The 27,778-nt window shown below is 46.3% G+C and overlaps 1 protein-coding gene and 1 non-coding gene across 3 annotated transcripts; both read right to left on the bottom strand.

The window, feature by feature from the left end:
- Positions 1-482: 482 nt before the first annotated feature.
- On the bottom strand, positions 483-26,317 carry Ppp1r7 (protein phosphatase 1 regulatory subunit 7). Of its 2 annotated transcripts, XM_032901671.1 has the most exons (10): positions 26,208-26,317; positions 23,698-23,826; positions 19,315-19,370; positions 18,304-18,369; positions 17,678-17,808; positions 16,693-16,855; positions 15,094-15,210; positions 11,176-11,280; positions 8,532-8,618; positions 483-4,110 (listed from the first exon to the last, which is right to left on the bottom strand). In XM_032901671.1, exons 1-10 carry the CDS (start codon positions 26,257-26,259, stop codon positions 3,934-3,936), a joined length of 1,083 nt encoding a protein of 360 aa, XP_032757562.1. In that variant the 5' UTR covers positions 26,260-26,317; the 3' UTR covers positions 483-3,933. The 2 variants fall into 2 exon arrangements, with proteins under 2 accessions (XP_032757562.1, XP_032757563.1); XM_032901672.1 differs by lacking the exons at positions 483-4,110; positions 8,532-8,618 and adding an exon at positions 10,799-10,934.
- On the bottom strand, positions 5,859-5,962 carry LOC116899762. Its single transcript, XR_004387776.1, has one exon. It is a non-coding gene; the product is annotated as a U6 spliceosomal RNA (small nuclear RNA).
- Positions 26,318-27,778: the final 1,461 nt, after the last annotated feature.

Here is a 27,778-nt window from a genome sequence, read left to right as displayed (position 1 = left end):
ATGGATGGTTTTCATGCCCTTCACTGATTACTAAGAGCCCTGTGTTTGTTATGCACTATCTTGTCTGATGGAAATTCCCAGTTTTCTACTTTTTAAAAAATTTTTATTATATATGAGTACACTGTAGCTGTCTTCAGACACATCAGAAGAGGGCATCAGATCTCATTACAGATGGTTGTGAGCCACCATGTGGTTGCTGGGAGTTGAACTCAGGACCTTTGGAAGAGCATTTAGTTCTCTTAACCACTGAGCCATCTCTCCAGCCCCTGACTTTTACACTTTTTGTGTGTGTGCATGCCAGAGGATCTGTAGAGGTCAGAGGACAACTCTGGTTCTCTCTTCTCACCACATGGATCTCAAAGATAAAACTTTGTCAGGATTGGTGGCCAGGGCCTTTACCTTTTAAGCTATCTGGATGGCCTGACTTTTTTATTGGACTGCAGGTACCCCATACATTAAATCATGACCTCTCACACATAGGGTAACTTCTACTTTACTGATTGTTTTTAATGTGACTTTTGGTCAGAGGGGCCCTTTTTCTTAATGATGGTTCTTTTATCAGGTAGCTAATACGTCTCACTGCTTTTCTTTCCTTGGGGAAAAAGTGAAAATAATTTCTATCCAAGTGTTCTATGCTTCACCAGTTACTTAACCTACACAACAGATCTGCTGCCTGCCTGCTGTAAACATTCCTTGTGTCAATATGTTTGCTTGCTTTCTGAACAAAACATTTCTATTTCAGTGCAGTTTTTAGTGCTAGCATTTATATAGTTTGATTTATTTTCCACATTTCGATATCTCTGGACCGAGCATATGTTCTACAACTAAGGTAGGTCTAGAGGCACAACTATTTGGGAAGGTTTCCTGAGTGTTCATAAAGTAACAGTATCTTACAATTCATGGTGTTCAGATTTGATGAAATGCAGTGTGGTAGCTTGTGTGTGCCCTCCTGCACTGTGTTGTGTGTGTTAATGCTGGAACGCAAAATGTAACCAGAGGTTTACCCATTTGACTATGTGGTCCCCTGTTGGTGGTGCTATCTTGGAAGGTTGTAGAACCTTTAGGACACGGAAGCTAGCTGGCAGTGGGCCACTGACAGGAGACCCCTGGTTGGGTCTTAGCCTCTTGGCTGTACATGTTAGTTCTCACTGTTGCAGTGGGAAGCTACTCATGCTGGCACTATATCCACTGAACCATGGGTCAGACTAAACCCTTCCTTCCTGGTTCCTCAAGGTATTCTATCACAGTGACAATAAAAAATAATAGTGTGTAGCCCAATGGAGAAATTGCCTTCACTTTCAATAATCCCCCAACCCTTGGCAATGGTATCAGGGCCTTCATATACTAAGCACACACTTTGCCACCGAGCTGGCTTCTTCTCCTAGGGTTATATATAGGATTGCAACCTTGCTCAGTTTTTACGTGGGAGATGGGGATTTGAACTCAGGTTCCCAGGTTTGCAGAGCGAACTTTCTTACCCACTGGCCTGCCTTTTCCCACAGCTCAAGTCTATCAGACTACCAGCTTTAAGATATCTTTTTATTTATAAAGAAATAAAAATGCTAGAGTCCAGGAATACAGAACCAATGAGATGGCAAACTGCAGCACAAGCCTGACAACCTAGTTCAATTCCTAGAACCCACATGAGAAGGAGAAAACACTACAAGTCTGTCATCATGCTGCACCACAGCACATATGTGCCCACACCCACACACAGACATCATGCATCGAGCTAATGCTAATGCTAATAATAATAATAATAATAATAATAATAATAATGTTTTTCCCTGAAAAGAAATCCAGGGATATATACAACTGATTGATGGTTTTTTTTTTTCTTTTACTGCTTTGAGTGGTGATTTATGTAAATTCTGGTTCTGCTTACATTGCCTCCTCCTGTGTTAGGAATTGAACCCAGGGTCTTCTAAACGCTAGGCAGGTGTTCTATTCTTCAGCTACCCTCCCAGCCCCATCGTTACTTTCTGATAGGGTTTCACTAGGTTGCTGAGGCTGGCCTCAGTTTCACTGTAGCTAAGGCATGCCTTAAACCTTCATCCTCTTCCCTCAGCCTCCAGAGAAGACGAGAAAACAGGATTATAGGCCTGCACCCCAGGCCGTCCTGCCTGCTCCTAGCCACCCCTGGATTCATTCCTGAGACAAAGCCTTCCTGGTGAAGTGTCAGTAGTCCTGGATTTCAGACCTTTGCATGCATGCTCTTCTATAAGAGCAGTGGTTTTACTTCTGCCCTGCATTTGTCAAGATTTTCAGGGGCATTTTCTACCGATCATAACTGAGAACTTTCAGCCATTTCTAGATTCTGGAGATTCTTCCTGTTTTAAGGAATAATTTTTTGACATTTTTTCCTAATTCCAGAATTTCAATTCATTTGGAGATATTCCCTCATCCATTCCATTTACCTGGCAGGGCTCTCCCACAACTGAATGCTGCAGGGACACCCTTGAGCGGCTCTGAGGCTCTGCTGCCTGTTGCTCCCTCTACATTATGTCTCGCTCTACAGAAGCCACATGCAGGTGTGGGCCTCCTATGAGTGACTGCAGCAAGGACACCTACATTTCAGTCCTTGTGTGTCTAAGGTGTTTTTCTTTTGCTCTGACATGAATGGTGCTTGGTACAATCCCAGGGATATGGCACAATGTTCTCAGGGCTGCATGCTGCTCCGCCCAATGGTCCATGCTAAGAGCTTACTTCTTGTTAGGGAGATGGTGCACAGATCCAGATCATACGGTTTATTTTGGTGAGAATTAGAATCAGAAACGGATGTTAAATCCATGAAAGCATTCTGACATTACAAACTCCTGGGCAGTTGGCTAACTGGTTAGCTTGGACACTTGGTCACATGCTTCACAGCTCAATGCAAGCCATTCCCCCTACTACTAAACACAGTCTAGAGCAGTGTTTTCCAGAACCTTCTATGATGGCAGAAATAGATGCCTTCCATGATATGTGGCCTCTGAGCAGATGAAGTGTGAGCACAAATGAAGAGATGAATAGATCCAATGGATTAAATATGAATAGTAATTGCTACATGTGGCAGTTAGCGGCCCCATCTGGGACAGTACAGAACTAGAACCCTGGAAGCTCGGGTCTTTGGTGACCATAGTTAGTGCTTACTGTATGGAAGGAAGTCTGAGGCGCAGAGGGAGGACAATGCTCTTGCAGCATCAGATTTACACCCTAGAGTTTGCTCAGAGACATTTCATCTACATACAGCCAGAGGATGAGGGGTGAGTGCAGGAGCCATGTGACTAGTGCCCAGTGGCCGAGAGCTCAGACATGTACGTTTCTGATATCACTTAGGTCCACATAGCTGGGTGATACGGAATGAAGCTCTCCATATCTCGGCTTTTACCAAGCGGGAATAAGGTCACATGGTGCCCAGTGTGCTGTGCTCAGCCTCCCTCATGTGGGAAGGGCACCAGGGATTATAGCTTCCCACACTGGACCATCTTTACTCCAAAAAAGAAAAAGTATAATCTTTTCTTTTCAAAATTGGCAAAGAAAAAATTTTTTTCTTTCCAAAATTGGTTTGAAAGACTATCCAGTGTGCTGTTGTAGGTCATGACTACTTAAACCTTGCAAACCGACTTGAAGGTCTGCCGGGGCGGCCCAGAGTGCCCACCAAGCTAAGGACATAGAAACAGGAGGGGCAAGTGACTGTAACATGTCCTGCATTCTCTCCATGGCTACAATAACTGTCAGCGATTCACCAGGAAGACCGCGTGGCAAGGTTTAATAGTGTTGGCATCTCCAAATGGTGTGAAGTATCACAGGCCGGGTAGTGCCAGTGCCTGATTATTGCCATTGGGTTGTGACTGTTGGTAGAGTGACGACGTCAGGAGCAATAGGTAGATTAAAAAACCGTGGCTGGGAAGTTCTTTTGAGGAGAGGGACCAGGTGAGGCGCAAGAAGGGCTCAGAACCTGACGAACGTGGCGTCGATCTGCCGCACAGAGGGTAGGGCCAGCATGACCTTCCGCCGGTACTGTGGATCCTTCTGCAGGGGGTTACGCTCCAGATACACAGTCTCCAGACTCCTGGCACCCTTCAGCTCATCAAGGTCACTCCAACTCTCCAGGAGGTTGTCATTCATCTGAGGGAAAACGTGGAAAAAGCCATCAGTGATCAGTTCTGGCCCCTATGTTACAGGGTCTCAGACATGAGACAGGAGTCATTAAATCACTACCGTCTTAGCCCAGTCTCTCACAGCACTCTCCTTCCATCAGCACTCAGCACTTCCTGCAGCACTGTGAGAAACTATTCCTGCTCTCACAGTAACTGGAGTCAGACTGCTGCAACTAAGTTCATTAAAGAGCTGAAGCAATGCTGACTGCACATGTCCCAGCCCTCAGGCCGGCCTCAAACTTAAGGCTTCTTTGGCTACTTTCCCTACACACCTGAGCTCACCAACGGCTGCCAAGGCTGAGGCCTCGTTGACTATAACACAGCTAACTTGAGGCTGCTCTACTCTAAGCATGACTCTGAGATCGCCTCTGTGGGGTGTTTCTGAGATGTTTCCACTGTCAGTGTGTACAGACCACCCAGAGCTGAACAACACTGTCAACGGCAGGTGAGGAGCCCTGGACCCTGCAGTGGGCTGAGTCCTCAGCTGCAGGACTCAGTTTCACCTTTGCCAGCCCATCTGGAAGGGTGAGCCTGACAGGAGAGTGCCCTCCCTTCTCAAGTGTGCCACCAAGATGAGACTGAGCTGACTGACTTCCATCTGTCCAATGGATGCATGTCACTTCAGGTTGGGATCAATTCCTGAGACGAAGCTACCCTGGATGAGAACCTACAGTACCAAATAAAACTGTGTAAACCCATTTTCCAGTCTGACTAAGTGCTGAGGCAGAGACTTGGGAAGGGCACCCACCTAGGCGTGGACCTGTGGTATGCTGGAAAATCTTTAACCAAAGGCTTGTTCTATGGAACAGAGAAAAATCACTACTAATCAGTTGAGTGTGCTACTTTCTGTGATGTAGGTAGCATGGCTGACTTAGCACTAACACGATCCCCTAACTGTAGCTTAGAGCGGCGTGCACTTTGATACTCAGGCCTCTTAGGGTGGATGTAGTCTACTGTGCTTAGGGGTCTGAAGATAGAACAGAAGCAATGTCAGGGCAAGCTGCTAGGTCAGCAGCCCAAACAGAAGGGCCAGTCTAGCTTCAAACTCTGGACTCTGACTGCAGCCTCATTCTGCCCACATAGAGTCAAAAGTCGTGTCTGTAGATACTCCAGGTTGCAGGATCTGCATCAAACAACTGCAGGAAGCAGCAGGGTTATCACGCCTGAGAAAGTAACCTCTCTACTCTGAGAACTTACCACGGCCAGAGCTGGACGGAACATAATCTAAGGTGACACACATGTCTGTATGTGTGGAAAACACGGACAGTGTGCATGTTAAACAGAAGGGAAGCAGAGGACTGCTGCCAGGGTAAAGGTCATGACTGAGAATGCAGTAGAGGGGGCATCTCAAGACCCATGATTACTTTCCATTTAAGAGCTTCTTGGGCACTTGCCCTGGGACTCCACTGTCCACAGGGTGTGACAAGGCGCATTCTTTGGTTTTGAAGCACCTGGTCAGGATAGGTCCTGGGAGTGACGCTTTTGTACCGATGATTTGTGAGGCCCTATCATGTGTGACGCCCTGAGGAAATTGGGGATTGGGCAGAGTGATGATGTTTGTGGGAAAAGGCAGAGAGAGGATCGACAACAGAGCAGTGAGAGGCACTGAGGGAATCTTGGGGAAATCTGACTTCTATTCCTAAATGCAGGTTTTGTTCCAGGAGGGTCTCTATGTTTTTTCCTCTAGTTTCTATCTATTTATTAACTCATACACAATAAAATATGGAATCTTTCATAAATTTGTGTGTCATCCTCGCACAGGAGCCATGCTAATCTCTGTATTGTTCAAAATTTAGTATATGTACAGACAAATCAAGCACGAGGATCTTATCTGAACAGTACATGCAGAGTTCCAAGTCAGAAGGCCATCCGGACAGTACAGGGAAAGGATGCTGGTGGCAGCGGCAAAGGTGGGAAGGACATGGGGTTGGGATATATTTTGAAGGCAGAGATTTAAATGCATTTAAATGTTAGAGTGGATCTGGTTCATGGAAAGGCAACGTATAGGGGATGCCAAGACTGCTGGTCTGAGGATCTGGAAGGATAGTCACTGTCCACTGAGGTTGAGCCAAGTGGAGGGACTGTGGGGACAACCCATGATCTCACGCTTGGACTTGTCCTATTTGGGTGATGGCTCAGCACAAGAGTAGACAGCTGGATGTAGGAAGACCCTGAGCCAGGAAGAGAAACTTGGCTGCCAGGAGCAGAGTGGTGACATTTAAATCTGTGAGACTGAACAGGGCTGCCAAGGAGAGAGGAAGTGAACACTCAATGCTGGAGCACTCCTGAGGTGCACAGTAGAAGTAGAAGAAGCGAAAGCCACCAGGAAGGATGTAGGGTGATAGGAGAACCAAGGCTGGTGTCTGCTCCACTCTTCAGAGTAGCAGTCTTGAGAGGCCCAGTGGGTGAGGCCAGCATAGGCAATGCAGAGAAGAGAAGCAAATGATCCATTCATTTGCTGGTGGTGTCTGCTGTCAGAGGGGGTGTCAGCAGCAACCAGACTGACATACCAGGCTTTCCTTTCCTGCTCTAGATTTTAGAAAGCATGATGTCTACTTTGCCAGTGTGGCAAGGGGAAGGGATAGGAGTGGACCCCTGGGGTCCTGTGCCATCCCTCCTAGGTCCAGATTATAACTGGACATTCTAAGTAGCATGCAGACATGCAACTGGTTAGTTTTATAACATTCAACACACAAGAAGTTACTAGCCGTACAAAGAAGGGATGACAAGAAACAAAAATCTAATGAGAAGAGAAATCCAATCTATGAAAAACAACATATAGCCTGGAGCCATGACTCAGGTCTGAACTTGGGTCCTAGCAGGTGGCTCATATCCCCTAAAACTTCAGCTCCAGGAAGCCAATACCATCTTCTGGCCTCCATGAGCACAGGTGCTCATGTGTGCCTAATTCATACTCAGACATAGATACATACACGCAACTAAAAAAATCTTAACACTATGTTCTCAAGAAGCTGAAAATACAACTATTAACACAAATCCACTGCACAAGCATGATGGCCACCTTCATTGTCAGTGCAACTGGATTTAGAATCACTTAGGAGATAGACCTCTGGGGGTGTCCTGAGGGGATTTCCAAAGGAAGGAATCCCTACCCCGAATGTGGGTAGCATCGTCCCTCCAGCTAGAACTTTGGACTGAATAAAAAGGTGAAAAACAATACCATCAGACCCTCTCTTCTTTCTTCCTAGCCTTCCCAGATATGAAGGGTCCAGAGTCTATCAGCATGTTCCTGTTGTCATGACAGACTGTGCTCCTTTAAACTCTGAGACAAACAAAACAAAACAAAACAAAAAAACCCCAAGCAAACAAATAAACAACCCCCTTCCCCCAAACCCGTCCTCTCTTATGTGGTCTTTGTCAGTTATACTGAGAAGAGAGGTAGCAAGGGCTGGGAGGTGGCTCAGCATTAAGAGTGCTTGCTGCATAAGAATGGCGCCCATACCCTAAGTAACAAGTCAGTTATCCTGGGTGTTACCTAACCCCAACTCCAAAGGAGGAAGAGACCAGGGGATCGATGGGGCTTGCTAGTTTCCAGTCTAACTGAGTGAGAAAAGGCCAGACTCAGGTTCAGGTAGAAACTCTGCCTTAAATAAATAGGCAAAAGACAACAGAGGAGGGCACAGATACCCTCTTCCTGCTTCTGTGCCACATATGTACTATAAAAACATATAAACACAAATAAATATGTAAGTCCTTTAAAATGTAAGTAGTTAATTAATGAGCTTAACAGCAGACTGAGTACTGCAGAGGGAAAACAAGATCTTGAAGACAGAGCAATAGGAACCATGGGAACTGAGGCTCAGCCAGAGCAGAACCTGAGGACAGGAGTGGGATGAGTAACAGGCGTGCTATGATCTTCTTACCAAAGGACTCGCACATGCATACTTACAGTTTTACAAGAAATTAAGAGTTGGGAAGGACTAGAACAATTTCAGAGGGAAATAAACTTGTTTTTTTTCTTTTCTTTTTTTTCTTGTATTTCACAAAAACTATAAATTTACAGATTTAAAAAGCTCAGCTGTACATGGTGGTGCAAGCCTTTAATCCCAGTATTTGAGAGGTGAAGGCAGGTGGATCCCTGTGTCTACACTGGATGTCAGCCTGGTCTACACAGAGAGTTCCAGAATGGTCAGGGCTACAAAGGAAGATCTTACTCAAAAGAAAAAAAAAACATACTTATCATACTGTACTCAAAAATGTGAAGGTGGGGATGTTCAGAAAGTTCAATGGTTAAAATACTTGCTAATAACTTGAGTCTGATCCCCAGAACACATGCACGGTTCACTGAGCATCCAGGCTGCCAGGCTTGCACTGATGCACATGGTTTGCTCAACGGGACTCACTGAGCCAGAGAAGATTAGAACTTACCCAGAATTCTTGCAGTTCTGTCAGATGGCTGATATTCTCAATCTTTTTTATTCTATTTGATGCAATATCCAACATGGTGAGTTTGTTCTAAAATAAGAAAATATTTCCTTATTATTAGAGTTCCAGAGCAGCATGCAAGCACATGCAACAGTGTGGAGCTGAGCTGAGCTGCAGGCTGCAGGCCAGACACCTTCTCTGCCTGGGTTGGCCTTGATGAGTCTCAGGTTGATGCCACCTACCCACTTCCTGAGTTTCCCCAGCTGGACCTGATTTCATTGTTTCTGCTCAAAACCTCATGAGGCTCTCAGTGTCTCTGAAATTTCTGTCAGTCTGAGGGTCTCAAAACCACAGAGGACCCCAGTGAGACCCCTGCTCCTCTTGTAGTCTGGGAAGGGCAGTGATCCTGCGCTTTGAAGGAATGAAGGACTATCGTGGTAGCATGTCTTTATTTACTGAGGAAATACACAGTGCCAGATTACCCTACAGTGGAGCTCCTCTCTTCAGTAGGCGAAGATACACCAGGCACAGAGGAGGTGGGAATAACAGACCTTCCTGTCTGGGACAAAGCTACCTGGGGCAATGCCAGGAAGGCCTAGGTATTGAAGAAAGGCCATGTTGAGAACTGCTGGGACTTAGAAGGAATGATTGCAACAAGGGCAAGTATAACCTTAGCAACAGAGGAATGTTTGTGGATACCTGCAAGACACAGCAGTGTGCACTCTTTCTCTGTCTGTCTGTCTTTTCTTTTCTTTTTTTTTTTTGAGACAGGATTTCTCTGGGTAGCCTGACTGTCCTGGAACTAGCTCTGTAGATCAGGCTAGTCTCAAACTCAGAGATCTGCCTGCCTCTGTCTCCTGAGTACTGCCATGTGTTACCACCATCTAGTTTACAACACTGAGTTTTATGATATGCTCTAAAGTGCATGTCAGATGTTGTCTGAAACATATCAGCTCAGCTTGGGTAACTGGTTTCAAGTTTATAGTTTTTTTTTTTTTTTTTTTTTTTTTTCGAGCTGGGGACCGAACCCAGGGCTTGCACTCGCTGGGCAAGCGCTCTACCGCTGAGCTAAATCCCCAACCCCTCAAGTTTATAGTTTTAAGGTTCAACAGAGGAACAATTTCATAGTCAAGATTAACTTTACCATAGCTTACACTGCTTGCCACTATGTGTTAAGAAACTGGGATTTCCTCCGCCCTGGGTTCGGTCCCCAGCTCCAAAAAAAGAAAAGAAAAAAAAAAAAGAAACTGGGATCTCCCCCCCCTAGACTCCATGGAATCTTGCAGTGGCTGGGATCCTACTTACTATTCCTTCCCTTTCTTACTTCAAGGCCTCCCCAGCACTTAGATTCATGGTCCCTGTCTTCTACTGCATTCCTGGTGTATTTATTCCAAGTCTTTCCAAGTTTTAATGGAAATCAAAACAAGAACAAATTCAAACATAGCCAGTAGCTGTTGATTAAAAAGTGTCACATCTGTGGCTTCCCAGTCCCTTGAAGGTTCCACAGTAACACCCTTCCTGCCTCCAATCCTACAAAAGTATCACACAAGCACAGAGGCACACATGCCAACAGCAATGAGTCCATATGTATTAGAATGCCACCTTCGTATGTTACTTGGTCCCTGTGACATGTCTTATGCATGGGCAAGGCCTTGAACTTCTGATTCTTCTGTTTTCACCATGCAAGTGCTATGATTACAGGTGTGTGCTATCACACCTGGCTTCACACACTGCATAAATCTTTAATTTATTTTAAAGGAAGGTTACCAAATTGTCAAAGACAAGTTTTAGCTTTTCTGAAAATTCTTGTATATATGATGTTAAAACCCAAAACACTGGTTTTCCTCCAGAATGATACAACTGACATAACCCAGCCCTGACTGAGGCACAAAGGGCAGGGGAACCTGTGTTAGGGTCTGAGGGATGATGCTTCACTTCCAAGAGCAAGAGCCTGACACCAATCTTGCTGCACTTGGGGACAATTTATCAGAACAAACCAACCAAATAAAAATGTTCCCCCTAAAGAAAACAAAACAATTCCAGTAAAATTGAACAAGAAAAAATATTTTATTTGTCTTGAATCATACTTGGAGGAAAAACAGGTAAGGCCAAGGCAACTGTAAGTGTGAGGGTCTTCCTGAAGGGAAGCTGCAGGTGGGTGGGAGGAGGAGGAGGAGGGAGAGGAAGAGGAAGAGGAGGAGGAGGAAAAGAGGAAGAGGAAGAAGCCTTTAGGCTTCTGGATTCCAGGAGGCAGACAGGGGAACAAGAGACACACTCTTCCCTCTTAGCAGCAGAGCTGAGCTCATCCTATGGCCTTCACAGGCTGGAGGAGGCTGAGGCAGGGCAGGAAGCTCAGTGGCCAGGATGAATGGGAAGGACAGAGCTGATGATACCTGTGTTAGCCATCTGTGTGACACAAATCACCCAAAGGCCTAGACAGAGTAGTCAGTGGATGTGCAGTGAGCTGCCCTAGGAGGGTGTCTGTGATCCCTGTGTTGAAAACCCACAGGCATATGACATGTTGGCCCTTTGCTTACATTCTGAAGGCAGTGTGTCCACCTTAGGCCAGGCCTAAAGGGCAATGAACTCCAACACCAGCCCCTCCCTCTCCACCTCCCTTTATTTCCCTCAGACCACTGGCTCTTACATTGTTCTCCAGGCCCTCGATAACCTCGATGCCATTGTGGCTGAGGTATAGTTCACGAAGGTTCACCAAGTTCTGTAGACCTTCGATCTTTGTTAGCCGGTTGCTCTGTAAAAACAGTTAAGAAGTGTCAACCTTGGGGCTGAGCAGATTTGCCACTCAAGCTTGAGAACTCCCAGAACCCACAAAAATGCCAGGTGAGTGTGGCAGCTTGCCTGTAATTCCAACCTTGGAAGGTCAGAGACTGAAGCTCCCCACAGCGAGATGGCCAGCAAACAAGTCCTATCAGTTAGCTCTGGTTTGACTAAGAGACCCACTCTATGAATAAGGTAGAAGAGTGAACAAGGATAATTCCCTACTTTAATCTGGGGCCTCCGCATGCACACACACATATGCATGACTACACGCATATTCACACCACACACATAAAGATGGTAAAAGAGTAAGAAAAAGAAAGAGCTGTCAGCTACACAGAAGTTTAGAAACACAATGGCTTTAGAAACGAAGTTTCCTATTTATCCTGAAAATCCTAAGAACAGGTAGGTATTTTATTTAAAATGTGCTGAGGGGTAGGGTGGGGTGGAAATAGTCCAGTGGTTACAAACACTGGATGTTCATCCAGAGGACCTGAGTTCCATTCCCAGAATCCATATGGCTGCTCAGTCATCTGCAACTCCAGTCCCGGGGATCCAGTGCCTTTTTCTGGGCCTCTAAGACCATCAGATAGACATGTGATGTAACACATACAGGCAAAACATCCACACACAAAATAAAAACAATAAAATAAAAAATTTAAAATGTTCCTGAATGGGAAATAGAGAAGAAGATAACATTTCGGGTATGTTGTATTGGGGTTTTTAAATATGAAAATCTCACTTTTTTTAAAGATATATCTGAATATTTACTTGAAGTGATTAAAAAATGTTTTTGTATCCTATGTGTGTATGTGCCCATGCTCATGCCATGGTGGGCATGCACATGATGTCAGGGGACAGCTGGTAGGTGTCAGTCTGCTCCTCCCATCACGTGGTCAGTTCCGGTGGCAGGAGTCTTTACCTGCTCTGCCATCTCACTAGACCACTGAATTAATCTATCAATTTTACAATGTCAAAAATATAGTAAAAACATCTTTTATTCTTTGTGAATGGGTGTTCTGTCTGCATGTACATCTGTGCACCATGTGTTTGCCTGGTGCTGAGGCCAGAAGAGGGTGTTGGAGCTGCCATGTGGGTGCTGAGGCCCAGGTCCTCTGAAAGAGCAGCCAGTGCTCTTAACTGCTGAGCCATATCTTGCAGAAATCCATCTCTCCACTCACTATATGGGACCTGGGGAACTGAACCCAGGTCATCAAGCCTGGTTAGTGACAAGCACCTTTACTCATTGGGCCACTGTAGGTTGATGTTATTATGTAGGTGAAGGCAGACAAAATAAAATGAGGCCTATCATTGCACGAGAAGGAAGGGGGTGGGAACAGAGGTTTTAGAAGGGAGAGAGAAGAGAAGAGTGGGGGAAGTGAGGAGGAAAGAGCTGGGAGAACAGGGTGGCAGATGGTAAGATTCTTCTCGGTGCATAGATACAGGTTGTTATGATTATTTTTAAGGGAGGGGTGTGCACAGGATTTTGTGCTGTCTAGATGAGCAAATTATGTCTTATCAGTTGGATTAGAGGTTATTGTATGGTGTGTTCTTTCATGTGGTGACTTAAATGAGTTCAAGAGAGTGTATGGTAGTGGAACGCACCAGGCCGCCATGGAATTGGGATGTGTATGACAGGCGTAGTAACAACCTGTCCTGGGAACTAGATGGGTAGAGAGATTGCTGCTGGGCTCAGAGAGTAGTCATTGACAGTGTGAGATGGGATGGAGCTTAGCGGGTGAGACGCTTTGTTGACTGAGAGAAATGTCTGGCAGATGCCATGTGCCACTTTGGTGCCTACTAGTGCAAGATAAAAGAAAGCCGTTTTTATATTTTTACAATAGGTAGTGCCCAATGTGGGGTGCCACTTGTTGAGGTAAATTCTCCAACCCAAATAAGCCCGTGCAAAGAAAACACAACTCAATTAATATGAATACAAGTTTCGTGCCTAGATCGGGCAGATCTATACCACTACACTACTCTATTCTTCAGCTAAGAGATCCCTTATAAACTTGTGGTTTCTCCAGGCCACGGGCTTCGGTTCCATCTTCCTTCCATTTCCTCTTCCTCTCTTCTCCCCCACCTCCCTCCCTCTCCCTTCCCCCCCAACTCTTCAGCTCCACCTTCCCTTCCCCTGCCCAATCACCTTTATTTTACAAGTTAAAATGGGGAGAAGGTTCTGATGAAGTCACCTGAACAGTGATTCACTCCTGTCCTAGGCAGCCCCTCTAGGGGAAGCTTAAGTAGCATCAAAAACAAACAGCACCAGGGCAGCCCACATTCCCTCCTTTGTTCAGTTAAAAGCCTTTTCTCCCTCAGATATAAATTGCCCTGATGCTGTCTGTATTCATATTAACCGAGTTGTGTTTTCTTTGCACGGGCTTATTTGGGTTGGAGAATTTACTGCAACAGGCTCTCTCTCCCAACATTTTTGTTTTATAAACAAATCATTCATTTCTTTTATAATATCTTACAACCCAATTCTAGTTCAAGAACGCTTCTTCCAAAGCAGTCTGCAAGGCATTTGTGCTACTCAGAGTCTAAGAAGTTTCCTCTGTCACGACGGCTGTGAGTGGGTCCTACCAAACCAGGCACCCCAAGCACACCAGTTATATCTCCCTTCATCCCTTCAATGTTTGATCCTACTAATTTGTAGCCACTGCTCCCCAACAAAAACAAAACCTTAAAAACCAACAACAAACATTTCAGCATGAACCAGGCACAGACAGTGGTGCTGCCTTTAATCCCATCTCTGAGATCTCTGAGTGGGAAGCAGAGACGATCTCTTGTAAGTTGGAGAGCCTGATTTTACAGGATAGCCAGAGCTATATGGTGAGACTCAGTCTAAAAAACAGAAAGAAAGAAAGAAAGAAAGAAAGAAAGAAAGAAAGAAAGAAAGAAAGGAAGAAAGAAAGAAAGAGGGAAGGAAGGAAGGAAAGAAAGAAAGAAAGAAAGAAAGAAAGAAAGAAAGGAAGGAAGGAAGGTAAAGAAAACAAAAAACCCCCATGAGTCTCTCCATAGGGTCTGCACTCTGTACTGTATATATAGTCAGGGCTTTTACATTTCTACTCACCAGGCACCTGAGCACTGGGTAAGCTCTCTTCTGAAGATGCCCTGCAGCCCACCTGTTACTCATTACGGACAGGGATGGAATGAGATTCTTTTCCCTCCCTATTTTCTGTGCATAAACCTTTGCCTGCCAGTCTGTCTGCACATCACATGCTTGCCAGGTGCCCTCGGAGACCAGAAGAGAGAGCAGGGTTCCCTGGGATTACAGTTACAGACACTTGTGATTTGCCATGTGAGTGCTGGGATTATCTGAGAGCATCCAGTGCTCTTAACTTCTGAACCACCTCTCCAGCCCAGGGATAAAAAATTGTTTTTTAAATTAAGTTTTACTGTGAATGTGTGTTGCCTATGTTCCATCACATATATGACTGGTGTCTATGGAGGACAGAAGAAGGTGTCAGATTCCCTGGGACTGGAGTGAACAGCCATGCGGGTGCTGGGACTCAAACCTGGATCCTCGGGGAGAACAGCTCTTAATCACTGAGCCATCTTCCAGCTCTCAATATAAAATTCTTAAAAGTAAAAATAAATTATGTAAAAAACAAAAGGGATTTTAGTTTAGAGGGTTTGTGTTTATACAGCCTATGGATTCTATTATTTCTGTCACCTACTGACTGTAAACAGTACACATTGTAAACATACCAAGGGAAGAAAATCAGGTTGGGGATGGTGGGTGGCCCTGTGGGAATGAGAAGCTGGGGCTGGTGAGGTCCGGTACCTGCATACTGAGGACTGTGAGGTTGCTAAGTGCATCCAGGTTCTGAAGCTTTGTAATTTTGTTTTTCCCCAGAAACAAACTCTCCAGGTTGGTTAATGTGTCGATATTTTCAATTGCCTGTCAAACAGATGGAACATCGAGTTAAATGTTTGCTATGGGCTCAAAACCTACACCAAGTAAGGTGCCTAGAACACAAGACAATCTAAGACTTTCTCTGTGATGTCTGGGCTGGGGACTTTTCAATGAACTCTCTAATATACACAAGGACAAGGAGGGGATGATGGAGGATGAAGACTGGCCTCTGGGTTTGCTCCCAGGCTCAAACTTTACTCCTTCCTTCATTTCTTTCTATGACAGGGTTTCACTGTGTAGCCCTGGGGGTCCTAGAGCTTGCTCTGTAGACCAGGCTGGCCTTAAGCTCGGAGATTCACGTGCCTCTGCCTCTGAAGGTATATGCCTACTACCCGGTCAACTTTCATGTTTTCAAAGAGCTCTGGGACTGTTTGAAAACTCAGAGGCTGGCTGGTTTCTCTGGCCTGTGTAGCACTTTACTCTACACAGCCTTTGGGACTGTGGACTTCTCTTCCTTGCTGCAGTCATGTCTCAGCTCTGGCGCTGTGCCCTTGAGGCTCTTGAAGAATCTCAAGGGTAGGCCACAGTGCATGGTATAGTACTTCTGAAAACCAAGTGGTGGGAGCCCCAAACATGGGGTGGGCAGACACAGACCTGTAAATACTGGCCTCAGCCACTAACCAAGAAGGGTGAGGACAGGCATACAGCAATGACACCAGGATGTCAAACCCTCATGTCAGCCCATGGGAACTCCACCCTTCTCTGCACGGCAGCTCCTCCTCCAAGGCCAGCACCTATATGACCCTGAGATAGAAGGGACTTTCCCAGTAGTTATTCGTCAACTGGTAAAGAACTGGTTTTGCTGTTCTGGGTGTGGTGGCACAAGCTGTTTATCCCAGCAAGAGGCAGAGGAAGATGGATCTCTGAGTTCAAAACCAGCAGCCTGGTCAAAGTGAGTTCCAGGACAGCCAAGGCTATATATAGAAATGTCTCAACAAACAAACAAACAAACAAACAAACAAACAAACAAACAAACAAACAAGCTTCTCATTTCCATTCTGACCCATGGTTTCACTTTTAAATGGATCTGACACAGCAAACCAAATCCTGCCAGAGGACACATTTAGAGGATGAAGGGCCAGTCCTGTTTTCTAGGGCACCTGAGCAGCAGGATACTTGCTTATCACATGACAGGTCACTGTAAGTGACCACCTTTCTCACTTCTCAGATGCAGATGGGGGCTTGGCTGCCTTACCTTATGGAGCACTGGGACCGGCTTGGCACAGGACTATGATATAAATGAAAGGCCAATGAAAGCTAACTCCCAGACTAGACCAGTTGGTGAGCACAGTTCTTATTGATAATAGCTTCCAGTTAGCATTTTTTCTTAACAAATATTTCCCTGCTTCCTCTAAACAATAAGAACATGAGAAAACTCAGCTAAGCACATACTGTATGTGTACCACTGAAGATCCACAGAGCCCAGAGAACTGTTCCCAAGAGATAGTATGTGTGACCAGTACCTACCCGGATCCGGTTAGACCCCAGCTCTAACATTTGCAGTTGCTGTAAGGTGCTTATGTTCTCAATTTTATTGATTTTATTGTTGACCAAGAAGAGTTTTTTCAGCTGTGTCAGTTTGTCAATCCCTTCAATGTTCCTCAGCAAATTAAAAGAAATGTCTAGAACCCTAGAAAGAAGCAAAATATGTCTTGAATGAACACAGTCTGTATAAGAGTCGGAACCCCAGTAAGAGGGGTGTCCGACCCCAGATCTTGAGTCAGTAGGAGATGGGATCTGACCGTGGCACCACCGCTCACTGACTGCCTCCCACTGGAGCTGCCATCTTATGGAATCGTGAGGCTGCCTGGAGCTTGGAGGGCAGTAAAGGCAACTTGCAGGCCACAGACACTGTCTCCTAGGGTCTTACTTAGGAGCAGAAACCAGGTTTCATTTATGCCTGTGTCCACGGAGAACCTAGTACCATGCATTGTACTAGTTCGCCTGAGCAGTGTTAGACTAAAACGGAAGCAAACCAAAATCACAAAGCAGCTGGGCGAGGTGGTGCATGTGTGTAAGGCCAGTGCTGGAGAGATGGAGGCCTGAAGTTCAAGATTCAGATCATCATCAGCTACAGAGGATTCAGCTCGGCCTGGGCTTAAAAACAAAACCGAGACCCCGCACCAGCAAAGAAGCGAAGCCCAGATAAGACTACAGCTGGGTAAAGCTGGCTCCTTGAGTCAGAAATGCTGCTGACACTGTTGTTTAAAAGGAGTTATGGATTAAAGTTCCTCTTTCCTGACTCTGACATTATTCCTGAATGGAACCTGGGCAGCCTAGTTGAGCCTTCAGTGCTCACGGCATGTACAACGCTGTTGCTCCCTCTTAGGAGCCCTAGCACGGGACAGGACTGGTCTAGAGGCAGCCATTAGGACTACAGCTGGGCAGTGGGTACATTCTGAGGAACCTGGCCACCCAACCCATCCTATCTCCTCTGGATTCCCCTACTCACTCCAATTCCGTCAGTGCCTCTAGATTCTCAATCTTCTTGATCTGATTATCATAGAGATCCAGTTCTCGAAGACTCTGAAGTTCATCCAGGTTCTCAATGCATTTAATTAAGTTTTGACGAAGGCAGAGTGACTGGAGGGTAGGAAGGGAATTGGCATTGGCTCAGGAGAACACAGGGCCACCCTCCAGGGGCTGGTTTATGCTGGCCTTCAGGAGGCAGGGGAGTGAGAGTGGGAAGCTGGAGTTACCCTCCTCTACTTGAGGACAGGTACAGGCCCAAAGGGAAGCCAGGCTGACCCCATGCTGAGCACACCTGTGTAGGGAGACATTGAATAGGGTTGGAGTATACCCAAGTCCTAGAAGCTGAAGGAACCTTTACTGGGCTCCATTTTGAGAAGCAAATTTAACTGCAGTGAGCTGGGGACAGGAGACTGTGCAAGTGCTCACTGAGGCAGCCTGAGAGCCCAAACAGGTTTGAGCCCCAAATACAGGAAGATACCTATCCCATTCAGAACAGACATAAGAGGCCAGTACCACCCACAGGATGGGAACAAGGACTGCATAATACCCAACTTGAGTAATGTTACCAAGTCACCTTGTGTGCAAGGACAGATCGAGCCCTCTCACCTTCACTTTCTTTAGCACCTCAAAGCCTTCAATCTTTCCAATTCTATAGTGATTCAGATCAACATCCTGAAACATAGAAGAATCTTTCTCAGGTCCATCAGAGTTCTTGGAGATCTAGCCAGGAGCAACTTAGGAGTGCCATATGGGGAGGCAAGGGAGAGGATGGGGCACTAAGCAGACCCACTTGGGACTGGCAGGTGACAATGACGCAACATAAGTCGACAGGTAGACACTCTTCAGTTTAGCTGTGATTTAGTGTTTTAGTTTATATAAAACAGACCTAGTGGTCAGTCTGAATTCAGTCCCCTAGCAACTGGACACTCACTCACTCTCTCTCTCTCTCTCTCTCTCTCTCTCTCTCTCTCTCGCCCTCCATCCCACTCTCTCTCTCTCTCTCTCTCTCTCTCTCTCTCCCTGGTATTAAAATAGTAAAGATACAGGAAACCAACACAATCAAGGGAGGCTTAGGTGATCTAATTACTAATTTATCATCTTTATAAAAGATGGTTAGCTGATGGTTTGATTAGCTGATGGTTTGGGGTTAGTTGATGGTTTGGTCCTCTGTAACCATGCCCCCTATACTGGCTAGTTTTATGTGTCAACTTGACATAGGCTGGAGTTATCACAGAAAAAGGAGTCTCAGTTGAGGAAATGCCTTCATGAGACCCAGCTGTAAGGCATTTTCTCAATTAGTGATCAAGGAGGGAGGACCCAGCCCATTGTGAGTGGTGCTGTCCCTGGGCTGGTGGTCTTGGGTTCTATAAGAGAGCAAGCTGAGCAAGCCAGGGGAAGCAAGTCAGTAAGCAACATCCTTCCATGGCCCCTGCATCAGCTCCTGCTTCCTGACCTGCTTGAGTTCTAGTCCTGACTTCCTTTGGTAATGAACAGCAATGTGGAAGTGTGAGCTGAATAAACCCTTTCCTCCCCAACTGCTTCTTGGTCCTGATGTTGTGCAGGAACAGGAACCTGACTGAGACACCCCCTGAGACTAGGTCAGGCAGGCAGCATTACCTCTGCATCTCGGTCCAGGCTGATGGTTTCCATATCCACTGCCAGTTCATGCTCCTCTACAAAGAAAGAAAAAGAACAACTCTGTTTCTATGAGTCAATGGCCACAGGTTTTAGTAGAGTCGCCCCTCTGCCCTAGGGCTGAAGAAGTTCGGCTGGGACAAATGAGAGATCAAATGCTGGGACACTAGAGATGAGAAGGGTGACAGCAAAGCCTCCAAGTCCATGTGTGCCTCTGAATCTCCCAAGAATCCCAGCTTGATGCTCCTGGTGGGAAGGTGGAGGAGGGTGGCTGCCTGAGTCTTGGTGGTCTTAGTTAAGCCTAGTCACTGCTGGGAAACACGTCCCCATCACGCTGTCGCCTTCATGGAATCCCTGGAGTGTGTGCTGTCAGTAGCCTATCCCCCCATGTATTCTTTCCCGTTTGTTTGTGGCAATAAATCCGGCCACTTGAATCAGATCACGCTGGGTATATTACATGTTCTCGGATATGCCTTTTATTGCTCTGGAAAGGAGCCCAGCATCTACAGATGCTTCTCTGACAGAGAGGGAAACAAAGTGAAGTAGAGCTCAACAGACAGGATCAAAGAGCTTTAGTGAATAATTTAAGCATACTTCTCAACTGGAAGCCTGGTGAACTAATTCCAGCAGAAAAGCCTATTTGGATTTCATGAGACCATCCACCCAAGAGCCAGATATAAACTGCTTCCTGCCGTAGTGAAGAGCCTCATATTCAAGCCCCTCATTTTCATTTCACCAGAACCCGATTAGGATGTTGAGAGAACTACATGCAAATACATGTGCATACATTCCCCAGAACACTTTGAGAATAACAGTGCTTCCCCCACCACTACCGAAGTATTACCCACTTTTTCCAATAGTCTTAGAATTTCTTTCCTTAGTTTGCACCAGTTGGTATCCAAATAAAGCTATCTATTTTGACTGGATGCCTGCCCCTCTTTCCCCTTTTAGACAGTCTCATTGTGTAGCTCAGGCTGGTCTTGGACTTTTTTTATATCTATTTTATGTGCATGGGTGTTTTGTCTACATATGTACCAGTTCACCACTTGCAAGGCCAGTAGAGGCCAGAAGAGGGTGTTAGCTTTCCCTGGAATTAGAGTTACGAGAGGGTTGTTAGCAGACATAGGTGCTAGGAATTGAACCCCCCATCCTCTGGAAGAGCTACCAGTGCTCTTAAACATCAAGTTATCTCTCCAGCCCTAGGCCTTTGAGTTTTTCATCCTCCTGCTTCAGATTCCCAGGTGCTGGGATGACAGATATATGTCCCACCATTGCTAGCTTCATGGCTTCATGGTGTTTTTCTTAAGATTCTTTTTAACCTTGAAACTGCAGGAAGAAAACAGGCATGCATTTATTTATTTATTTATTTATTTATTTATTTATTTATTTATTTATTTATTTATTCAGGGCCTTGCGCTTGCTAGGCAAGCGCTCTACCACTGAGCTAAATCCCCAACCCCTTATTTTTGTTTTTTGAGTCTAAACTTTTCATTCTGTCCCAGAACATGGGAGTACACACTCACTCTCCCTTTGATCTTTTCTCTCTCTTCCCCTCTCTTTCCCTCTTTCCTCTATTTCCTTGACCTTCTTATCACTACTATTTTCCCCCTATCCCCGTTTTTTCCTGTTTCTTTCCTAGAGCAAACAAACACTTGCATCTGCAGTGGAGCCAGTACACGCCCTCGACACATCACACATCCTTACACATCAGCCCATGGCTCCTCCAAACATTAGCATACTATGTGCTGGTCAGCTTGCTTCTTCGTTGCAGGTCTCAGAGAGGAATATGCACAGGGAACCAGCTTAACAAAGAACTGGCCCTACAAGGCTGAATTAACTTCACTGACTTTCCATGATGTCTTTTTTACAACAATCAACAGTACCCAATTAAAATATGTTGTTTTCTATAGTTTACCCATAATTTATAGGATACTGACCAACCTAGTGTTAAATAAAAGGAACTAGATAAAACCAAGAAGGCATTACAAGAGTCCTCTTATTCTCAAAAGACAGCAGTAGCTCACTGTCTGCAAGCTCAGTTGTTGAAAGAGAGGCATTACAATGAAGGCAACGAGGCCAGGTCACTGCCATCCAAGTCAGATACTGTAAGACTAAACGTAGTCACAATTGGCAGTGGCACTGAGCTGGAAGATGGGACTGGGGCTATCCTAGGCCCCTTAGAATATGTGGTTCACAGCCCCAAGTTTCCTGTTGAAATACCAGGTTAATCCAGAACAAGGTTATCAACGGGAACTTCTGAATGTATCAAAGTTGTGTTTTAGACTGAGTTTGGGGACATAACACAGGTGTTTCAGGTCTTGAATTCAAGCCCTAGCAATAAAAAACAAATAAAATTGGTGTTGGGGGTAGGTGGGTAGGGGGACAGCTTAGTTAGTGAAGTGTTTATGCAAGCACAGGACCTGAGTTCGAGCTGTGGAACCCACAGAAAACACTGAGCAAGGTGGTGCACTTGTAATCCCAGCACCTGAGAGGACGGAGCACGCTGGTTTGCTGCAGTCAGCTCAGCCTAAATAGCAATTTCCAGGCCAGTGAGAGCCAAGGCCAACGGTGCCCGAGGAACAACCCCTGAGACTGCCTTTTGCCATTTGCATGCACACATACTCATATACATGCCTGCACACACATACACTTCACTGATGTTAACAAGTACACACATACACACAAGGTTAATACAGGGAGGTAATGACTGACATATTTAAACATGTTTTGCTGAAACTTAGGGAAAAAAATTATGAGCAGTCCCAGTTTCTCTGAGGACTGGAAATTCATGTTCCCAGAGAATTACTACATGTTCTATCATCTGGAGGTAAGCAAGCTGGACTGTAAGCACGCTGGGCTCTAGCCCAATCAGCCTGCCTTGCAGTAGGGCTCTCTTGCTGGCACTGGGCTTTTATTCTCCTCATCTTTCACACAGTAGAGTCCTCTTACAATGAATGTCCCATCACAATAACATTATTAGCCAGGAAACAGAGCCCAGGATCAGACTGTTCTATGTTCCAAGTCTTTTAGGGTTGCCTAATATTTCAGTGGCACAGACCTCAGCCCTTCAGTGACTGTCAAATGGTGACAGGGCCCGTTTGCTTTATCCACCCACATCACCTCCAGACATCAGCTCCGAAGTTCCAAACTAACTGTGGTAGGTACTTTTGTGGTAATCTCCTTTTGCCTTAAAATTTGGTTACCATAGTTACCAATCATCTTTGCTGGCACACAGTGCACAATGCTATTTTAAAAAGTAGCTATGTTTCTTCAAATTTATTTTTATAAAGGTAATGCATAATTATGAATACCTGATAAATCCACACAGATCTGGAAAATGTAAGAGGCAGAGTTTCCCCTCAAGCCTGCTGCTAAAAGAGATCCTCAATGCTAATGGCGTTTTCTTTTTAAGCAGGTAAAACTAAACACTCATTTTTAATTAAATACCATATTTTTTGAACTTAACAATTCAGCTCGTACAGTTTTCTGTGTTCATGTCTTCTCTATTCTTTTCCACGGAAACTAGTTTTCTACGCAAACACTTAAGCATGGGTCACTGCTGAGGAGGTCATAAAACCACCAGAGGAAGGAAGCTGTTCATTCCAGATGAAGTGACTTCCTAACCTACATATGTGCTGGGACAGGGGACGCTCAGACCATACAAATGGAGTGACTTCCTATCCTACATCTGTGCTGGGACAGGGGACGCTCAGACCATACAAATGGAGTGACTTCCTATCCTACATCTGTGCTGGGACAGAGGACGCTCAGACCATACAAATGGAGTGACTTCCTATCCAACATCTGTGCTGGGACAGGGGACGCTCAGACCATACAAACATTGAGGTGGATGTGGTCATGGTGGCACACACCCTCAATCCTAGCACTCAGGAGGCAGAGGCAGGTAGATTTCTGAGTTGGAGGCCTGACTGGTCCACATAATGGTTTCAAGACCAATCAGGGTTAGACAGTGAGACCCTGTCTCAGAGAAGCAATGTTGAAGTTGGATTAGAAATGATTCCTTGTCACTGCGGCAGGATACAGAAGCAGAGTACTACTCAGCCATGCGCTCTTCAAATTGTTATTCTGAGGAAAGGGTTAAAAAGTCACTTTCTGGCTCTGTTCTAGGTGACACATCATCAGTAGTGGAACTGTCCCTTCAGCAGAAATGACCCACTGTACTCATAAATCTAACTCCGTCACTTGCTGAGGCAGCCCTCTGCCAGCATCCCCACTTGCCCAATCTATGGGGACCCTTTGAGGAAAACCACTACTGCCATGAGGAGACACCGTGTACAAAGAAGCAGTACTCTTCAACAGCACCCTTGCCCTGCTGGGTGAGTTCAAAGTGACTAAACCCAGTACCTTCCGGATCTTCTGCGCCCCGTTCTACCCCATCCTTCAGGCTCTGCTGGCTGAGGTCTGCCACGATGCCACCGCCATGCTTCTTCCCTTCCTCATCACCTGATTCTTCAGATTCAACACGCCTGTCAACTGAACCCACACACATCAGTGACAATTCACATCTACTTCATGTGACAATTTGAGGAACACAAAAGAGATTAACAACAGTTGTAAGTCAGCAAGACTTTTTTCTAAAATAGCTGAACTCATTTTATGAACATTTGAATGTCTTCCACATCCAATAATATTTAAGATACAGGGACAGGAACTGGGAGGTCACATGAAGACAATTAATATGTCATCCTTCCCCTCTAAGAGCTTGTCAAGAATTGACAAGTGTTCTGAAATCTGGATCATCTACGATTGGGAACACTATTGACACCAGATACTGAAGTTCCTTCCAGGCGGCTCTCACATCTGACGTTATGTCCACCACAAGAGGAACCCTTCTGCCACATACCCTCATTGATGTCTCACTATCCATTTGGCCAAGGAAACTGGTTCAATTTTCAGGCCCCACATTCCAAAAGAAATCAAGACCAGCTAAAATCAGACAGTGGGCAGAATGAATGAAAATGAGATGGTCTCAAAAATGCCAGATGCTCCCAGCAAACTGCTGGTGTTAAACCACCACAGGGCAGAGTTAACAATGCAAAGTGTTTTTGGAGTAAATAAACAGATTTCGAGTTATGAACAAAGCAGCAATGAGATGTGGCTTTGGCAAATGATCATCCTTTCTAAACCTTGATATTCATCTCTGTAGAAGAGTTAGTAGAGTACCCTCCCCTTTCAGGACCAAATGAGAAAGGGCACAACAGTAGTAGCTCATGCCTATGGCATGTAGGACAATTTATGAGTTACCAAGAGGACAGCCTGTGATCTGGGGTTAGGGAAATGAGGCTCTGTACCTCCCTCAGGAGGAGCCAGAGGATAGAAGGGAGAGTGGGTGCACCCTGTGCCTGTATCCTCAGGGCAGTAGAAAGCTTCCAGAGCCTGAGGTAGTGTGCAAGAATGTGACTGTGAGGCTCTGGGTATAACAGGCTAGCAAAAAGGCAATGAACTCTATCAAGAGGAGGAAGGCTTGAGTAAAGGTATTAGCAGTGATAGAGAAGGTAGCAAAACATGCTCTGCCTGGTCCGCACAGGCCGTCTTTAAAAACAAAACAAAACAACAACAAGGCCAAACCAAACCAGGCTCTCAAACCAAACCAAACAACACTCCCACCCTCCGAATCTCCAAAAAGACATAGGGCCATAGAAACCTAAGTGCCAGCTGGTAATGACATGTGTGGGAGTGGAAGAGAGGAAAAGCTTGGCTTTTGTATTTGCCCTTTACTGAGGAGGGAGGGGAGAGGTGTACTGGAGGAGGGAAGAGGGGGACAGAAGAAGCATTTCCTCACTTAAGAAAGAGTCAAAGGTTAGAAACAAAAGACCTCTAGGATGACTCCCTTCAAGTCTCTCTAAGAACTTCTCTGGGCAGCCTTGCTGGCTCTCCTCACTCCCCATTGCATGACTTTATTTAGGTCATGTTTCCATACGCCTTTGCTTTTGACTGGGTTTCCTTTCTCTGGAATGATACTGGTCTTCCCCATGTGACCCCAGGCTGGGTGACGTCTAGTCATTTTTCAGGGCCCATCTCAGAAAGGGATCACTGCTCTCAAACTCACCACTCTTCTCTTCCACATCCCTGTCCCTTGCTCTGCAACTCTCTTTCCTAGCACTCTTCCCCGAAAAGTGAGTGATCTTCCAGAAGTGAGCGATCCTCACCGAAGTAGAGGAGTCTTTCAAAGGCTTTTAAGATTCGCCTAATGCTACAGCGGGTGGGGCAAGTACATGTACATATGTACAAGTCTGTGTGAATACATACACTCACATACATGCATGCATGTAACGACCACGTATCTACACAACTGTATACAAAAGCATATACATGTGTTACATGTGTATTTACACATGTATACGATGACATAATCCAACACAGTGAAGGAAGAAAGTTGAATATAGTCTTTTCGAGACTACAGAAAAATAAGACAACGCCTTGTAAAATCAATTTCCGGAGCTCTTTTTTACCCGACCCTCTGCCACAACCCATTCGCTTCCAGAGCAGACTCTTTTCCATCCATGCCGCGTGAACAAACTGGACTTTACAGTCCCCACGCCTGAAGCCTCAGTTTCCCTGCCCCCTCGCCTGTCAATCTCGGAGCTTTAAGACCAGGTTCCTATAGCCACGGCTTTCTCGCCAATCCCCCTGGGCGGGCTCGCGCCACGTTGTTCCCCGGGGTATGGTCCTTCTGGCCGCTACCGATCTCGGGCCGGGTTCCCGTCTCCGAGCCTCCCCGGCACTGCCCAGCCATGTTGGCAGCTGTCAGAGCTTCGTGGCTGTGGCCGAAGGCCGAATTCCGATCCGACTAGAGGCCGTGCCCGCCCAGCCCCCAGCTCGCCGCTCCCCGGTCGCCCACAGGGGCCGCTCACCCTCCATCATCTCCTGCGACTGTTGCTGCCCCGCGCCGCGCTCCGCCGCCATATTGGCTGCTCTTCCCCTTTCCGGAATCTGTCGCCTCAGGCCATGGGCCAATCAGGATTCCAGGTCCAGTCGGCCAGCCAATGGAACAAAGTATAGAAGCGCGAGCTGACACGCTTGCGTGGTCGCAGTGTTTCATGGGAATTGTAGTTCCCGCAGGGCCCGGCCCCACCTGAGTTAGGGGTTTGATGAATGAGTGGGGTCTAGGCGAGCACGGCGAACGTAGACATCCCGGAAAGTCATCAGGCAGCATGGGAGACACTTCAAGCTTGCAGATTCGCTCAAGTCACTGTGCTGACTTCGGAGGCGTAGAGTTACTGAGGCCAGGAGAGCTCTACAGGCCAAAGGTAAAACAGAATACACATGCCCCGACTTCCGGAGCCTCAATGCTGTGTGTCTACACCGTGAGCAGGTAGGCGAGGGAGAACAGTTTATTCCGCGCCTGCGCGCTGATATATTGGCGCCAAGGGCTGCCTTTAGCGGATGCTTGGAGAAGGCGAGAGAGGCCACGGCTCGGTTTCGGGGGCGCGCGTTCGCCGCCTCCGGCCCACAGAGAACCACCTTATCGTCCGCTTCTGCCCATCGTCCTCGCCTTGAGAATGTGGCCGCCGAAAGGAGGGCTGCACGTCGCTCACCGTCCTCGGTTCCGCTGTAGGAGTGAACTGCAGTCACTTGGCGTGATAGGGGTGAGAGGGGGGGCCGGAGAAACCAGTTTCTTTTGGCTCCTCCGAGGCGCTGTAGTGGACGTCCAGCGCGTCCCTAGCAACCGTTTGCGCGCGCTCAGCAGCTTGCTTTCACTGAGGCCCGCCCATCAAGGTGTCTGGTTGGTTCTTGACCCCTTGTTACTCTGCCTACGATTGGTCGGTGGGCCAGAAGCGCGCGAATCTTTACGGTGTGAATCCGGCTGAGAGTAGCGCCGGCCTCAGGTGAGACACCAGCTTTCTAAGGAGCCCCGGGTGGTTGCGTGGCTCAGTTCTGCGTCGAGGTGGAGTAGCCGTAACCTCGCACGCGCGCACTCCCTCCGCCGGGTCCGGTCCCCGGGGTGGTGGCGGGTTCCGGCCGTTTGACCCGCGCTCAGGAGCCGCCAGCGCCCGAAAGTCTCTGACTGAACTGGAAGCTTTGCTTTAAGGTTAGAGTAGCGGGCCAGTGAGCTCTGGGGAATTCACTTATCTTCACCCCCTAATGCTGGGACTGCAGTTACATGCGGCCATGACTGGCTTTTTATGTGGTTAAAGATTTAAACTCAGGTCCTCACGTTTGCATTAGCAAGAGCTTCTAACAGAGGGAGCCACCCAGTTCCTATAATTACTTTTTTTTTTTTTTTTCTTTTTTTCGGAGCTGGGGACCGAACCCAGGACCTTGCGCTTGCTAGGCAAGCCCTCTACCACTGAGCTAAATCCCCAACCCCCTGTAATTACTTTTAAGATAAAAATTTGTAGCATTAACAATTTAGTTTGAAGAATTTTTTAATATAAATTAAGATTTTATAACAGTATATTCTGAAGTTATACAAATTCTGAAA

Source organism: Rattus rattus, chromosome 4, assembly GCF_011064425.1.
Source record: "Rattus rattus isolate New Zealand chromosome 4, Rrattus_CSIRO_v1, whole genome shotgun sequence".
In the NCBI taxonomy this organism is placed as follows: Eukaryota; Metazoa; Chordata; class Mammalia; order Rodentia; family Muridae; genus Rattus; species Rattus rattus.
This window is presented reverse-complemented; position numbering and strand designations above follow the sequence as displayed.

Coding starts and splice junctions, on each gene's coding strand:
- Ppp1r7 (XM_032901671.1), bottom strand. CDS start 26,259: ATGGCGGCGGAGCGCGGCGCGGGGCAGCAACAGTCGCAGGAGATGATG. Junction 17,809..18,303: donor AGGTGCTAAAGAAAGTGAAG/GTGAGAGGGCTC, acceptor CCTACCCTCCAG/TCACTCTGCCTTCGTCAAAA. Junction 11,281..15,093: donor TCACAGTCCTCAGTATGCAG/GTACCGGACCTC, acceptor CTGTTTTTACAG/AGCAACCGGCTAACAAAGAT.